General features: G+C 45.4%; 2 protein-coding genes across 2 annotated transcripts; one reads left to right on the top strand and one right to left on the bottom strand.

Moving 5' to 3' along the window:
• Nucleotides 1-678: 678 nt before the first annotated feature.
• On the bottom strand, nt 679-9831 carry LOC120033028 (cytoglobin-2-like). The gene is made up of 3 exons (XM_038979316.1): nt 9707-9831; nt 1112-1343; nt 679-843 (listed from the first exon to the last, which is right to left on the bottom strand). Exons 1-3 carry the CDS (start codon nt 9829-9831, stop codon nt 679-681), a joined length of 522 nt encoding a protein of 173 aa, XP_038835244.1.
• Nucleotides 9832-14767: 4936 nt separating this feature from the next.
• On the top strand, nt 14768-17580 carry LOC120032729 (trichohyalin-like). The gene is made up of 4 exons (XM_038978918.1): nt 14768-14801; nt 15654-15918; nt 16046-16248; nt 16631-17580. The coding sequence occupies exons 1-4, from the start codon at nt 14768-14770 to the stop codon at nt 16951-16953; spliced, it is 825 nt and encodes a 274-aa protein (XP_038834846.1). The 3' UTR covers nt 16954-17580.
• Nucleotides 17581-17835: the final 255 nt, after the last annotated feature.

Below are 17835 nucleotides of genomic sequence, written 5' to 3'. Positions count from 1 at the left end.
AAACAGGTTAACAGTGGTCTGTCAGCCTGTGGCTCTGTCCCATCACTTTGAAACTGTTTATACATTTAAATAGCCATTTGCCGTATGGACAGGGTGTTAGCAGATGGGTGTGTTTGTATAGTGCATGAGATGGGCATGGAAAGAGACAGGGTGTGTTTGGGAATCCAAAGTGGCATACTTTCAGGGAGCAACAAAACTCCCTAAAATGGAGCCTTTAGTTCCCTTGAAAACATTGGAGAGTTACAATACTACAATGAGTGTTGGATGAGGGCATAGAGAATACACACGCTCACTTACTGTACGCTATACAGACAACACCCCAGGGGCTATACAGACAATACCTCAGGGGCTATACAGACAACACCTCAGGGGCTATACAGACAACACCGCAGGGGCTATATAGAAAACACCTCAGGAGCTATACAGACAACACCTCTGGGGCTATACAGACAACACCGCTGGGGCTATACAGACAACACCTCAGGGGCTATACAGACAACACCTCAGGGGCTATACAGACAACACCTCAGGGGCTATACAGACAACACCTCAGTGGCTATACAGTAAAGTACACACAATGAGTCAGCAGGGAGAGGGGAAAGACTCCCCCAAAAATTGAACACAACAAGATATTCTATGAACAGTCTCAGCCCTAAAAATCTCCCCTGCTATCGCCCCTCACACTGCCGAGCTGGAGAGCTGCACCCAGCCAACCTCTGTGTAGGCGCCCGTCACATGCCAGTACACCGCCCCCATCAGTTTGGTCCACACCATTTGCACTTCTGCCGTGAAGAATTCTGGGAAGTCCTCCGAGAACACCTCCAGCAGTACACCACACAGGATCTGAGAGATGGAGGAAGGGAGAAAGTGAGATAAACAATGAGGAGAAAGGTGAGAGGAAGAGGATGGCAAGATGTAAAGAAAAATACTAATTGCTAGATGAAAAAAGAGAGAAAAAATGGAGGAGAGCAATCTCATCTAACAAAAGCGCCCTCAAAGCCTTTCCAGTTGGCCTCAACTTGAAACAGAGCAACGCAACTTCAGTCCTCTCCACTCAAAACCTTTCAGAGGGACATTATGGACCATTAACACAGACAAGCCACGCCCTCACCTTAAAGTACATAGGCTCCACCTTGTGTTTGACAGCATGCGCCTTGCCCACCAGAGCAAGAACAGAGGACACCTTTTCTGGGTCGTGGAGGTTCTCCACCACCTTGTTGATGGCGCCCATCACCTGGCGGGCGTGGTGCCTCAGCTGGACACTACGCTCCATCTCCTCTGGGTCATCCATGTCCTGAAACTGGCTGAAGTACTGCTTGGCCGATGGGAAGTTCACAAAGAACCTGGAGGACAGAAGAGCAATACCATTCTTACTCTGTGATTTTCCTGGAACTTCTGGTGAAAAGGTTTATCTATGGCTCTGGGTAGAAGTTAGTGTACTCATAATATCATAATACCCACAGAACGACCATGCAATCAAACAATATCAGGGGAAGTCCAAGAAACTGGGGGACAAAAGAGTCAGGGTTAGAGTTAGTACCGAGCCATGATGGTACAAGCCCAACTTATGTGGATATCATCCATGCTGGTTTCAAATGTTCCAGGACATTGATATTCTAATTAGACAATAACATTCTTATTCAAATGTCCTCATAATCCACACAGAGCAACCCAGAAGATATCAACATGCCTACAGGCAATCAAATGATGTCAGTGTAAAAATGAGGGATGAATAATGTCAGTTTAGACCCTGGGCAAAAGTCACTGAAATGACTGAAATGACTGAAATCGGTACGAGTGGGGAATATGTACGCTTCAGAACATTTGATCGAAGTGTTCAAGCTCGAAGATTTCTGAATCTACTCATTGAACGGATGCCCTGTGGCCATAAAGTCACATGCGTTACAGAATAAATTCTGGAGACATTATTGCTCGTTGTAATGTGTGACCTAGAGCTAATGAAAACTACCCAAAGTTTTCAAAATGCACAATGTGCCTCGAGTTGTAATCAGCCTCTTACCATAGCCTCATCTGCATCTCGGTGATTGGGTTTACTCACACTTGTCACGACTTGGGCTTACGACTCAAGTGTTTACGCCCTGCGAGTGGAGTGTGCGGCTCACTTCTCATGATTTCTACGTGTCTGCTTGGAGCCTTGGAGAATCTGCTCGGGGCACCACCAACACGCAGCACGGGGTGATTGGCAGGCGGGAACGGTAAAGTGGTGCTGATGAGGCGAGGAGCGTTAAGATCGTTACGTTTCTTTGAGTGTAATTAGAGGCAGGTGCTGCTGTGGACCGGAGGAGCGAGACTGTTGGCAGTCGATGTTCCTCTCGGAGCATTTCACCCGCGGTGACTGTGCGTAGGAGGTTTCCTCTGCCTAAATGCTTTGGCATTGATTATGAGCCACAGAACAAAACCTGCAATACACAGCGATAAAGGATGCAAAAAAACTCTATGTCCTGTGACTGCTTTGTCATCCACAAAAGTGACAGTAGATACCAGCCTCTATGTGAGCCTGGCATGTCCTCAAGTGCTTTTGTCAAGACCTTCCCTCCCTAGTCACAGATACGGTATATCCTGCAGAACGACACAATTGTCCTGAACGGAAAAGAATGGAAGTTCAAAAGGAAGAGCACCTCTCTGAGGATTACTGGACTTCACACAGAAGGTGTTATGACTGATGTGTGTGTCGTCTATGGACTAGTTTGAACTGCAAGTTATTTTAGGGCCACACAGTAAAGCCCATTCTCCAAGCACCCTATGAGAGGTAAGCTGAGAGAATGGGAATGGCCCGGCTTTGTTTTGATTGAGGTCTACAGTTTGTACATCACCACCGCCAAGACTGACCACATCAGGCCACCTCAATTAGCGGCTGTGCATTTTTGACGATAAGACTATAATGAGGTTTCCGCAAGCGTACAAGGAGATATACGGGGGATATTTTTAGATTTTTGTCTCTGTTCTCACCCTTTCTGGTGAAAGCACAGCATGATTTCAATGTAAACAAACGAACACTTGGAACACACATACACACATACACTCTCGTCTTGTTTCACCCCTGACCCAATTTGACTCATGTAAGTGCTTTACACTAGTGCGGCTGAATGGGTACGAGGGTTTAGTTATTCAGCGTTGGTTAGGTTTGGCCCCTGGCAGCAGCGCTACACTACACTGCATCCCCGCAGATCCTGTGACAAGCTACGCTATGCTAAAGAGGCGCCTGCTTGCCTGTAGCTGTCCCCAAGCCAAGCTCTCCCAGCTGTCGCTGCTTCACTTTGTCTTTGAAACAACAAGGGACACTTGCTTGTTGTTCCTTGCAGATAAACATGAAAGTCCCTTAGAGCTTTGTGAGGAAAGGACTTTTTCTCTTAGAAGTCAGAAATGAAGGACTTTTTTCGTATACCTTGCCAATCCTCTTCAGGGCCCCCTTTTATAGGTTTAAGAGTACTGTGCAATATACTGTTAAATATACAAACAGTGTATATTCACTTTTATATCTGCATGTATATTTCTACATCTCGTATCTCATTAATGCAAGACTGTTAAAACATTTGCCCTGAAAGCCTAACACAACCAGAACCAGAGAGTGAGAGTGGAGTGTCTGGAGTGTCAGAGATGCTCTCACACTGAATTCCCCCAACCTGTCGCTGCATTTAAATGAAGTCATCAAAGCAGCACCATTAGTGGCTTGTTGGTCACATTCTAATTAGTCTTGAAGGGTTCTTTTCGGGAAGGCAACACGCTTTCGAGGACTGAGAAAAACAACCTTGACTAACTTGAGCGAGCATCAGACACAGAGAGGTGGTTTCCCTTTATGGTCATTCAAAGCACTATATGAAATCAAATCAAGTCTCGACTCCTCGGTCCTCAAGATGGACCACTTTGGAGAACTCCATATCCATCATGCTAGTATCAGAAGCATCCAGTCACAGCCTAATACTATTGTTCGATGTTTGGTGATTTCATTGAGCTGCCATTTTTTACTGTACTCAAGATGGCCGGAGGTGGTCTCCTCACGGGTGAAATTGCATTTGTGCGCATTGATGATGACATTAGCCCAGGCTATTGTCACTGTCCATTCTTTCCAACCATCCAAGCAGAAGGATAAAAATGCAAATAGCTAAGCATTCACATGGCGAACCATGGAAGTCAACCGAACCGTGGAAGGCTTTGACCCAGTATCCATCCACTCTTCAATGTGCTTTCAGGATAGCTATTAGACCATTATCCATTCCACACAGATGACCTGCTTACTCGGGCCATCTGCTTGTTAATAGGAGCAGGCCAATTAGTGGGTACAGTGATGTCTCCGTTTCCCTGAATCGGAGGGATGTTAGGGAGTGTGACATACAGTACCAGTCAAAAGTCTGGACACACCCACTCATTCAAGGGTTTTTCTTTATTTGTACTATTTTCTACATTGTAGAATAATAGTGAAGACATCAGAACTATGAAATAACACATATGGAATCATGTAGTAACCAAAAAAAGTGTTAAATAAATCAAAATATATTTTTGATTTTAGATTCTTCAAAGTAGCCACCCTTTGCCTTGATGACAGCTTTGCACACTCTTGGCATTCTCTCAACCAGTTTCACCTGGAATGCTTTTCCAACAGTCTTGAAGGAGCTCCCACATATGCTGAGCGCTTTTCTTTCACTCTGTGGTCCAACTCATCCCAAACCATCTCAATTGGTTGAGGTCGGGTGATTATGGAGGCCAGGTCATCTGATGCAGGACTCCATAACTCTCCGTCTTGGTCAAATAGCCCTTACACAGCCTTGAGGTGTGTTGGGTCATTGTCCAGTTGAAAAACAAATGATAGTCCCACTAAGCGCAAACCAGATGGGATGGCGTATTGCTGCAGAATGCTGTGGTAGCTATGCTGATTAAGTGTGCCTTGAATTTTCAAATCAAATCGTATTTGTCACGTGCGCCGAATACAACAGGTGTAGACCTTACAGTGAAATGCTTACTTACAGGCTCTAACCAATAGTGCAAAAAAAATTATTAGGTGAACAATAGGTAAGTAAAGAAATAAAACAACAGTAAAAAGACAGTGACAGCGAGGCTATATACAGTAGCGAGGCTATAAAAGTAGCAAGTCTACATACAGACACCGGTTAGTCAGGCTGATTGAGGTAGTATGTACATGTATTTATGGTTAAAGTGACTATGCATATATGATGAACAGAGAGTAGCAGTAGCGTAAAAGAGGGGTTGGCGGGTGGTGGGTGGCGGGACACAATGCAGATAGCCCAGTTAGCCAATGTGCGGGAGCACTGGTTGGTCGGCCCAATTGAGGTAGTATGTACATGAATGTATAGTTAAAGTGACTATGCATATATGATAAACAGAGAGTAGCAGCAGTGTAAAAAGAGGGGTTGGGGGGGGGCACACAATGCAAATAGTCCGGGTAGCCATTTGATTACCTGTTCAGGAGTCTTCTGGCTTGGGAATAAAAACTGTTAAGAAGACTTTTGGTCCTAAACTTGGCATTCCGGTACCGATTGCCATGCAGTAGTAGAGAGAACAGTCTATGACTGGGGTGGCTGGGGTCTTTGACAATTTTTAGGGCCTTCCTCTGACACTGCCTGGTGTAGAGGTCCTGGATGGCAGGCAGCTTAGCCCCACTGATGTCCTGGGCCGTACGCACTACCCTCTGTAGTGCCTTGCGGTCAGAGGCCGAGCAATTGCCGTACCAGGCAGTGATGCAACAGTCAGGATGCTCTCGATGTTGCAGCTGTAGAACCTTTTGAGGATCTCAGGACCCATGCCAAATCTTTTTAGTTTCCTGAGGGAGAATAGGCTATGTCATGCCCTCTTCACAACTGTCTTGGTGTGTTTGGACCATTCTAGTTGCTTCTACACCTGCATTGCTTGCTGTTTGGGGTTTTAGGCTGGGTTCCTGTACAGCACTTTGAGATATCAGCTGATGTACGAAGGGCTATATAAATACATTTGATTTGATTTGATTTAGTTTGTTGTTGATGTGGACACCAAGGAACTTGAAGCTCTCAACCTGCTCCACTACAGCCCCGTCGATGAGAATGGGGGTGTGCTCGGTCCTCCTTTTCCTGTAGTCCACAATCATCTCCTTAGTCTTGGTTACGTTGAGGGATAGGTTGTTATTCTGGCACCACCCGGCCAGGTTTCTGACCTCCTCCCTATAGGCTGTCTCGTCATTGTCGGTGATCAGGCCTACCACTGTTGTGTCGTCTGCAAACTTAATGATGGTGTTGGAGTCATGCCTGGCCGTGCACTCGTTGGTGAACAGGGAGTACGGGAGGGGACTGAACACGCACCCCTGGGGAGCTCCAGTGTTGAGGATCAGCGTGGCAGATGTGTTGCTACCTACCCTCACCACCTGGGGGCGGCCCGTCAGGAAGTCCAGGATCCAGTTGCAGAGGGAGGTGTTTAGTCCCAGGATCCTTAGCTTAGTGATGAGCTTTGAGGGTACTATGGTGTTGAACGCTGAGCTGTAGTCAATGAATAGCATTCTCACATAAGTGTTCCTTTTGTCCAGGTGGGAAAGGGCATCTGTGGATCTGTTTGGGCGGTATGCAAATTGGAGTGGGTCTAGGGTTTCTGGGATAATGGTGTTGATGTGATCCATTACCAGCCTTTCAAAGCACTTCATGGCTACGGACATGAGTGCTACGGGCCTGTAGTCATTTAGTAAGGTTGCCTTTGTGTTCTTGGGCACAGGGACTATGGTGGTCTGCTTGAAACATGTTGGTATTACAGGCTCAATCAGTGACATGTTGAAAATGTCAGTGAAGACACCTGCCAGTTGGTCAGCACCAACTACCAGCACACGTCCTGGTAATCCGTCTGGCCCAGCAGCCGTGTTTATGTTGACCTGTTTAAAGGTCTTACTCACGTCGGCTATGGAGAGCGGGATCACACAGAATTTTAAATAAATCACTGAGAGTGTCACCAGCAAAGCACCCCCCACACCATCACACCTCCTCCTCCATGCTTTACGGTGGGAACCACACATGCGGAGATCATCGTTCACCTACTCTGCGTTTCACAAAGACACAGCGGTTGGAACCAGAAATCTAAAATTTGGACTCATCAGGCCAAAGGACAGATTTCTCGTTTTTCTTAGCCCAAGCAAGTATATTCTTCTTGTTGGTGTCCTTTAGTACAGTTTCTTTTGCAGCAATTCGACCATGAAGGCCTGATTCAGGCAGTCTCCTCTGAACAGCTAATGTTGAGATGTGTCTGTTACTTGAACTCTGTGAAGCATTTATTTGGGATGCAATTTCTGAGGCTGGTAACTCTAATGAACTTATCCTCTGCAGCAGAAGTAACTCTGGGTTTTTCTTTCCTGTGGCGGTCCTCATGAGAGCCAGTTTCATCATAGCGCTTGATGGTTTTTGCAATAAAAGTTCTTGAAATGTTCCGTATTGACTGACCTTCAGGTCTTAAAGTAATCATGGACTGTCGTTTCTCTTTGCTTATTTGATGTGTTCTTGCCATAATATGAACTTGGTCTTTTACCAAATAGGGCCAACTTCTGTATACCACCCCTACCTAGTCACAACACAACTGATTGGCTCAAATGCATTAAGGAAAGAAATTCCACAAATTAACTTTTAACAAGGCACACCTGTTAATTGAAATGCATTCCAGGTGACTACCTCATGAAGCTGGTTGAGAGAATGCCAAGAGTGTGCAAAGGTGTCATCAAGGCAAATGGTGGCTACTTTGAAGAATCTCAATATAAAATATATTTTGATTTGTTTAACACTTTTTTGGTTACTACATGATTCCATGTGTGTTATTTCATAGTTGTGATGTCTTCACTATTATTCTACAATGTAGAAAACAATCAAAATAAAGAAAAACACTTAGTAGGTGTGTCCAAACTTTTAACTGGTACTGTAGGTGCGGCTTTGCACTCAGTAGGATCATCAGACCCAGCAGAGCATTCAAGCCTGGGCATGTCAAGAGATCCTGTGATCTTGTTGTCAAGGGACAGAGAGAAATGAAAGATAGACAGAAAGAAAGAGACATAAGGAATAGAGAATGGGAGGGAGACTGAGGAAAGCGAGAGAGAATAGGAGGGAGACGGATAGTGAGAAAGAAAGTGAGGGAGAGAGAGGAACAGATATGGAGAATGAGAGAGAGACCGAGAGGGAGAGTCGAGAGAGACAGTGAAGTGCCAAAGCTTGTTGCTGTTACCCACAGATAAGAACGACACACGCACACACACACACACACACACACACACACACACACACACACACACACACACACACACACACACACACACACACACACACACACACACACACACACACACACACACACACACACACACACACAGAGAGACAACTCTACACACTCTCTGCCCTCAGAGCTTTCCCTAAGGGACTATCTTGTCGCTCCGACTCAAAATCAGAGCACATCACTGCCTTAGCGACGCCCCGCTGTCCGTTTTAACGAGCCCTCTCGGTGTTCCATGTGGAACACTGAGACAACACTGAGACAACACTGGGACAACACTGGGACAACACTGGGACAACACTGGGACAACACTGAGACAACACTGAGACAACACTGAGACAACAGTGGGACAACACTGAGACAACACTGAGACAACACTGGGACAAAAGTCAAACGCATCCCAGCTCAATCAGACAGCGACTCTTTATTCAGATGCATAGCCTCAGCATTAAGACCAACACACACATACAAACAAAGTGACAGACAACGTGTAATATTATAATTCCAATAATCAAAGAACAATAAGCAGTCATCAAGGTGCCACAGAAAGGTACCTGCTAAACTGCTGGTTCAGTTTTAGAGTGAAAATGTGACAGGTAAAATATGTCAGATAGGTGTAAAGCACCAACCGAACAGCTAGAATAGGAATGTCTGCCTCAGACAGGGGGACATTTAAGCAGAAACATGTGCTCTCTCTCAATTGTAGTGTCTTACAAAAATAGTCTGTAGAATGAAGAGGGCTTCTGAGAAATAGCTTTTTAATGAGGACAGAAGTGAGTGAATGAGAGCAGAATAGTCTATATGTGTGTGTGTGTGGTCTGTGCAGTGGGGACTCAATCTCCCTGCCTTTTCCAGAGCCTGCTGTGGGCTTTCATAGAAATGCATGAGCCCCCTCCAATCTGCACAAATCTATGGAAAACACACATCCAGCGGTGCTCAGCTGCAGTAAACATCAGTGGAAACCTGTGTCTATATGTTGGTCGAGTGTAGTCCCCATTAACCCCTCCATGTACCCTCCACTCACAACTTTTTTGCCCAAACTTTTCTATGCCTGATGAGATGCTGTACATGAGAACGTACTTTTTTAATTGTACACTAAAATTGCAGACCCCCCCCCCCCCCCCCATTACCATCCGGACCCACCAGCTACACAAACCTTATGAGGACCCCCTGATACTCCACGTACCTTATGGGGACCACCAGCCTCAACACTATGAGGACTCTAAGCCCCACATACTCAATGAGGACCATCAGCCCTATATGTGCCTTAGGAGGACCTCCAGCCCCATCACTATGGAGACCTCCAGCCCCATCACTATGGAGACCAACAGTCACACCATTATGGAGACCAACAGCCCCACCACTATGGAGACCAACAGCCCCACCACTATGGAGACCAACAGCCCCACCATTATGGAGACCAACAGCCCCACCACTATGAGGACCCCCCCACCTGACCACATACCTTATGAGGACCGACACGCCCACGTCCTCGCAGTTCTCGTAGACGTGTACCCAGGTGTTCTGGATGATCTCCCGCTCGGCATCGGTCAGCGGCTCGGCCCGCTCCGGCCGCTCCCCACGCTCCATCGTCTCTCCTCCTACGTCTCTCGGCGACTCCATCCGAGACGACCTCCGCCGCAGCAGCTCGGAGGCTCCCGCCAGCAGCGAGCGGGGGAGGTAGGGAGCGAGGGAGGGGGGGAGGGAGAGCTGTGAACCCACGGCGACGGAGACGGAGGGATGGAGGAGACAGACGGAGCAGCCTTGTACGCTACCCACCCCCCACCCAAACCACCCCTCTCTCCCTTTGCTCTCCTCTCCTCCAAAACTTGTCCTCCACTGTTAATACCACTTCTTTTTTTATTCCCCTCACTCTTTCTCTCTTCCTCCGTTTCTTTGTTTCTTTCCTTCTCTGGTACGGGAGCTGTCTTCTCTCTGAACTTCTGTGTTTGTGAGGACCTGATGGAATGACGGCGGGAGTGGGAGAGAGAGGTGGAGAGAAAAGAGAGGGGGTAGAATAGATAGCATCTAGGATCTCTGTATTGTCCTCCCGCCTCCCTCTCACACACTCTCCTATCTCTCCCTCCTTCCCCCTCTCTTTCTCTCTCTCTCTCTCTTGCTTTCATTTTGTCTACCTAATGTGCGCAGACACGCAAACACACGCACGCACGCACACACACACACATGTATGCACACACATGCACGCGCGTGCACACACATACACACGCACACACTCCTCACAACTGTTTATAGAGCGATTCCGCTGTCTCCATCCCTGGGAGGGCACAGAGAGACAGGCAGACAAACAAGTGTGCACGCGCATGCGTGTGTGTGTGTGTGTGTGTGTGTGTGTGTGTGTGTGTGTGTGTGTGTGTGTGTGTGTGTGTGTGTGTGTGTGTGTGTGTGTGTGTGTGTTTGCATGTGTGCGCACATTAGGTAGACAAAATTAAAGAAAGGGGAGAGATAGGAGAGTGTGTGAGAGGGAGGCGGGAGGACAATACAGAGATCCTGGATGCTCTCTATTCTACCCCCTCCCTCCGCCATTCCATCAGGTCCTGACAAACACAGAAGTTCAGAGAGAAGACAGCTCCCTTACCAGAGAAGGAAAGAAACAAAGACATGGAGAAAGAGAGAAAGAGTGTGTGCGTGCATGTGCGCGCGTGGTGGGGGTTCTGTGTCGTCTCATGAGAGAGCTTGTATAAACTGTGACAGAAAAAGCTATAGGAAGCCTCTGTCTTTCCACAGACTCTCACAGGACATTGTGCCTGACAGTTTGACAGGTAAAGGAGATCGAAGAGAGAGAGTAAAAAAGAGAAGTTACCATTTGCGTTCAGGCTATTGAGAAAGGTATGAAATAAATAATGGAGGCCAAGAACAAAGTCTAAAATATGAATGACATTGTCTGTCATAGAGTATTTACATCTCAAATTGAATTGTATTGGACGTATGATTCATAAAACATCTTGATGAAACCATTCAAAAGTAAACTCAACCAAAGTCTGGGATCGTCTGGTTTGAAATGACCCTGTGATTTGTGCAGTGCAGACAGACCAACACAAGAAGATTGAAGAAAGCTGCTACTGAAGGGGTCAATCTGTGTTGAAGATATTGAAAATGCCACATTTGACATTCGCTCAGTGGCTCGCCAAGAGAAGGGGCGAAGAGAAGGAGGTTACGGTGACAGTTTTATTGTGCCATGGAGGCTATAGAAAAAGCCTGCCTGCCGTTGAGACCGAGCTGTCACAGCATTTGAAAGATGACAGATTTCTGTACAGTGTGGCACCCGTCAACACTAAACTGAATTGCACACTAATGTCTGTCAGACGTTCCACGTGTCACTTAAGCTGCGTTTACACAGTCACCCCAATTCTGATCTTTTGCCCAATTATTAGCAATAGCTCTGATCTGATTGGTCTTAAAGATCAGAATTAGGCTGGCTGTGTAAACGCAGCCTTAGGGTATGCAAATACTAAGTCAAATACTAAAACCTATATGGACATAATTAAATGACCCCCTGCTCATATACATACAGTATACACTGTTCATAGCATAGTATGAGTATAAAGAATTTCTGCTGTGGGAATATAAAGTTATTGGCCATTAACATCTACTGAAACACAAAGGATTTTGCAAATTGGCAAAGGTTTGTTCAAAATCTCACTAGATTATGAAGACCGAGTCACAGACTACTCATACATGTATAAAGCATTTGTACTGTGTAAATGTAGCTTGGGGCCAAGTTAGCATCTAAGATGATAGTGTATGATAGTATTCATATTATCGCCTCTCCATCTCAGACCTTGCTGTAAGTAAACAACATGTACACTGAGTGTAAGAAACATTAGGAACGGATGCTCATTCCATGACAAAGACTGACCAGGTGAATCCAGGTGAAAGCTATGATCCCTTATTGATGTCACCTGTTAAATCCACGTCAATCAGTGTAGATCAGATGTCTCCAACCTTTTCTAGCTTAAACAATTAAACATATCGCGAGCTACACATTTTTTGGCTTTCCAATTCTTTTTTGCTTGCTCCTCCTTCTTCTCTTCTCCTCCCTGCAACTCTTCCCCGGGTCCTTTCTGTCAATATACCTGATAAAATAATGGTTAATAAACAACTCCAAAGGGGGCCCTATAAAATGTGTGATTTCTTTTACGAATTATGTTTTATCTTCTCCCAAATATGGTTCTCAGTTTTATTTTTCCTGGATTTAGATTTTGTTTTTCCCCCCTTAAAATTACAATTGTTAATAGAGAAACAACGAAGTTGGATGTTCTGAGTCCATGTCAATGCTTAAATCACATCAGAAGGAAAACCAATTGGTCTGGACGAACACTAACACATTTAGTGATGAATGTGTCATCTAATGTGCTGGTCTAGCAACGGTTCTGTACTGCAGCAGCTCATTTCATGGCAAAGTTAGCAAATAACGAATTGTAGATATAAAGTATATAGTTCTGCCAGGTAAGCCTACTTTGCAGATAACATTTAACCTCTAAGGATCGGTCACCCCCTCCCACGGGACAGTTGAGCTAACGTAGGCTAATGTGAGTAGCATGAGGTGTAAGTAACAAGAACATTTCCCAGGACATAGACAAATCTGATATTGGCAGAAAGCTTAAATTCTTGTTAATCTAACTGCACTGTCCAATTTACAGTAGCTATTACAGTGAAAGAATACCATGCTATTGTTTGAGGAGAGTGCACAGTTATGAACTTGAAAATGTATTAATAAACAAATTAGGCACATTTGGGCAGTCTTAATACAACATTTTGAACAGAAATGCAATGGTTAATTGGATCAGTCTAAAACTTTGCACATATACTGCTGACATCTAGTGGCCAAAATGTAAATTTCGCCTATATTCCTAAGTCATATATTGGCCTTTCTCTTGCATTTCAAAGATGATGAAAAAAAATATATATAAATATGCATGTTTTTTTCTTTGTATTATCTTTTACCAGATCTAATGTGTTATATTTTCCTACATTAATTTCACATTTCCACAAACTTCAAAGTGTTTCCTTTCAAATGGTATCAAGAATATGCATATCCTTGCTTCAGGTCTTGAGCTACCGGCAGTTAGATTTGGGTATGTCATTTTAGGCGATAATTGAAAAAAAGGGTCCGATCCTTAATTAATTGAGAAGGTTTCGGGGGAAAGTATTTCTGTCAACCCACAAGGGCACATGTGCATGTACTTTCAGAATTGTTTGGCGAGCTACTCATAGGTGGGCTACGAGCTACTGGTAGCTTACGGGCTACAAGCTACTGGTAGCTTACGGGCTACAAGCTACTGGTAGCTTACGGGCTACCGGGAGCTTACGGGCTACGAGCTACTGGTAGCTTACGGGCTACGATCTACTGGTAGCTTACGGGCTATGAGCTACTGGCAGCTCGCAATCAACCTGTTGGAAACCCCTGGTGTAAATGAAGGGGAGGAGACGGGTTAAAGAAGGATTTTTAAGCCTTGAGACAATTGAGACATGGATTGTGTACGTGTTCCATTCTGTACGTGTTCCATGTTCCAGAGTCCTATGGGCACTGGTAAAAAATAGTGCACTATATATAGGGAATAGGGTGCCATTTAGGACACAGACTAGATGTGTGTTTTTAGGAGTGCGCCTACTCTGGTCTGATGGGGGAGAGACCATTATAATGACTATTGCATAACTATTATGGTGATGTGTTGTACACAGCACATTAAGCCTGTCCAATACCTCAGTAGATTTCATTAGCGCCAAGTCACCGTGACAAGATAAGTGCCTTGCGTTTGGCCAGTAACCGAAAGGTCGCTTGTTCGAATCTCCAGGCAGGCTAGGTGAAAAATCGGTCAATGTGCCCTTGAGCAAGGCACTTCACCCTAATTGCTCCTGTAAGTCGCTCTGGTTAAGAGTGCCTGTCAAATGACTAAAATGTGAGAGAGTTGCAGGGGGGCAGAGTGACGTGTGTGTGTAAGTGAGCGAGGTGGATGGGGTCAAAAGGTGGGAGGTAAGAGACCACCTGAATACTGATGATATTCAAATGTAATTATTCAACACATCATTCCAGTAAATAGCTCTTGACCTGGAGAGTGAATTATGACATTTGAGGTGCCACTCACTCTGAAGTGAGTGCATTGTTCAACTGTTTATGGTCAATAAAAATAAATCAGATGCAGAATAGAGCAATCTTATGTAGGTCAACTATAAATTCCAGTATTCCAGATTGCCTGTTACCATGCCAAGTCAAAGCCACAAGTGAATATGTTCTGTATTATGGATTGTACAGAGCATCCAGCCCCTTTTCTCTGTGATGATGGAATTGACTTCACTTGTCAGAATATACCAGAAACTTTACGCGCGGTACTTTGACCCCATCTTGTGGACACTCCGCGGTCCTGCACAATTTTCGCCTCGCCAGTTTTGCCAGATTTCCAGAGAAGTTGAGTTACACGTCAGAATGGAACCTGTACTGGTGAGTGGACGTGTACTGTGACCTCAACATTTTGTGTGTATCAGCTGATCCCGGATACATGCAGATATGGAACGTGTGGTGGAGATGGCAAATAACGGTGGTGAGCCCGACATAAACTGCTACGTCTGACATTACATATTTTATTGTTCATAAATCCATAACCAGCATTTGTCATTTTTATGCGGCTCGTGTGATTTTCCTGTGCGCGCGCTGGCCCATAATAAACAATGCAACATTTAATACTTTAATTTTCTAACTGCGTTGCCTCTGCATGGGTAGACGTGCCGTGTTGCTTGCACTTGTGCCTGGAATGGCAAAGCGTTTTAGCAACTAGCCTACATCACCAGGCAAATAGGGGGCTTCGGCTGTTGCTTTGACAGTGAAAGTGATAATATCGGCTTTGCTTTGTATGACAGCTGATCCCCAATCGACAACAAATAACCTTCAGGCCGTTCACAGTTAAATTACGTTTATGATTAAATACTTTGCCAGGGTTGTAATCATTAGCTTAATCTGTTACAAATCGTTTCGCCCTGTTGCAAAACCGTTTACTTCAAACGGAAAACGCAAACGAGAGTTTCTCTTGGACAAATTCAAATAGGGTCTCACCCGTTTTTCTTTACGTTTCCTTCTTAAACGGAAACGGTTTCCAAAATGACTACAACCAAGTTATGTTTCCCAAACATTCACCAATGTGAACCCCTTATATTCAGCCCAGTAGTTTATCTTGCAGCTCCCCATGTTGAACTTCGAGTTATTTCCTTACCATCTGGATTGTCTATTTACTTTCTGAAGTAGCAATTGAGGAGGAACAATCAGTGAGGCTTGAACCAGTGTTACAGTATAAGTGCACTAAGGTCCAGACCTCTTGGCAAAGATCATATCTGAGGATTCTATACCAATAGTCTACGACTTAGATATTGCCTCTCACTTTTTCCGTCCCCTTCCCTAGGTTTCTCCCTCGCCGGCCCCTCCACCACTCCCCGCAAGCGACAGGTGCGATTCTCCGCCCGCCACGACATCCTGCTGCTCCGTGAGGTCATTGCTCAGAACCCGTTCTGTTCCAAGGAGTCGGGTCGTATCTGGGCCCGTGTCGGGGAGATCATCACTGCTGCCCTGCAGGACGAGAGTTTCGAGGTGGACGCCCGGCGTTGCAGGGAGAGGACCATGCTGCTGCTGGACTACTACAAGAAGCAGGACTTCCCCAGCCTACGCAGGTTGGTCAAGACTGGCCAGAAGTTGACATTAGACATACACACGCTTAATAGGAGGAATGTATTAGAAGCTGATACCCAACCTTGTGTGTCTGTGTCTGTTCATGCTTATGTGTCTGTATGTGTTCAGGTTTGGGACAGAGAGGCTGTATGCCCAGAAAGAAGACCTACTCCACGAGGTGTTGGAGCTGGAGGCAGAGAAGGGTCTTCTGGCCAGCGGGGAGAGTAAGTACCAGGATGAGGAACTCAGGAAACGAGCGTTGGAAGAGCTGGCTAGTCTACCAGAGCAGGACAAACCCATCATTATCGCCACACAAACAGGACAACCCAAAGGTAAGAACCCCATCCAAGTCTGTTTAGATCTGTGCGGTGAGAGAATAACTTTTAGATCTGTGATCATATCCGAAGGGAGGAAGGAAATAGGACACACACCTGAAGAGATTACTGTTATTATAGCACTACTGTGACCAAACCAGTGGTTCCCTTGTAATTGCTTAGAATGCCCTGCCCTTGCCCCGCCTAAAACCTGTTGTCTCTGTGTGTGCTGGTACTCAAGAGACACACAGTGACATGTTTGCTCCTCAGCAAAAATGTTTGAGTGACTACAGACCAAAGAAATGATAACCAAAAAACATTGACCTTTTGAGACTTTATCCTCCCCATCACCAACTATCTCCCTCTCTATTCTCTCCCCTCCCTGTCCCCACGACCCCAGAGCCCGAGGAGCAGCAGGAGGACCTGGCGGAGCTCTCGCTAGTCTCGGCGGCGCCCATGGCCAAGCAGCCTTGCCAATGCTGCTGCCAGACCTACTCAGAGATCCTCAGCTTCCTGGAGAAGCGCTCGGAGGCGGAACAACGATTGCGGGAGGAGGAGCTATTGCTGAGGAGGGAGGAGCTAGAGATCCAGAGGAGTAAGATCACTCTGGAGAGAGAGAGGCTGGGGGCGGAGAGGAAGGAGAGGGAGAGGAGGTTCGAGCTGGAGAGCCAGGAAAGACAGGTCATATTGGACCTGCTAAAGGAGAAGGTGCTCAAAGGATGAGAGGATTGGTGTGGTGGTGGAGGGGGGCAGGTGAGGGGCTAAAGGAACCCTACGTGTATGGTGTGGACATAACATTAAGATGTTGGGAGGGTGGTACTACCTCTGAATCGCACCCTCTGCCCCTTGTTCTACGCTAATGGCCTTAGTGAAGGAATCTGCTGTGACACCCATATCCAAGTGTGGAGAATCATGCCTAGCATTGAGCTAAGCTGGATGACCGCGTTCCACAAGAACAGTGACAAAAAATAGGTAGCACATCCTCACACTGTACATACCCACACATTATCTTATTAAACAAATCCGTTGGTGATAGATTAAAGCTTTTCATCAAATTACATTTTTATAGTGAAAAGACAAAATTGCCAACAATTCTCCCAATGTCAATTAACTCTTTAGTCAATTCTGACTTTGTGGTCATTATTATAAAGCTGTTCCTGCTGAGAATTCAAGAAAGTACTTTTACGTAACCTCCTAATGATATGGGATGGCTGCAAGCAATTTTGAAACTGTATTTGTTAAATTGAGAAAATAGTATACAAAAGTTTAATTAGGCTAGTTAGATTTCTAGGAAATATGACAAAGTTGTGTAACAATTTTTTATTTTATTTGTATTGTATTAAATTATACATGACCTACCGTTCCCCCCTGAAATACCACTTTTTAAGTATGTTACCTACATGTTTCTTCTTCATAATAACTCATTACTTGAGCGTCTCTTTACGTCTTTTTACGCCTGCTACGTAAGGTTACTCTTTGACCTCGCGCATGGTTGAAGTGCTCTGAGTGGTTGAAAATTCGAACAAACCGCCCTCTGTTCCAAAGCAGCAATCACATTGGATTATTATACTGCCAATATGTTAATCGTTGGCTACCCAATGAAAT

This window comes from Salvelinus namaycush, chromosome 39 (assembly GCF_016432855.1).
Source record: "Salvelinus namaycush isolate Seneca chromosome 39, SaNama_1.0, whole genome shotgun sequence".
NCBI lineage: Eukaryota > Metazoa > Chordata > Actinopteri > Salmoniformes > Salmonidae > Salvelinus > Salvelinus namaycush.
Note: the sequence above shows the minus strand (reverse complement) of the source record. Positions and strands in the feature narration are given on the sequence as shown.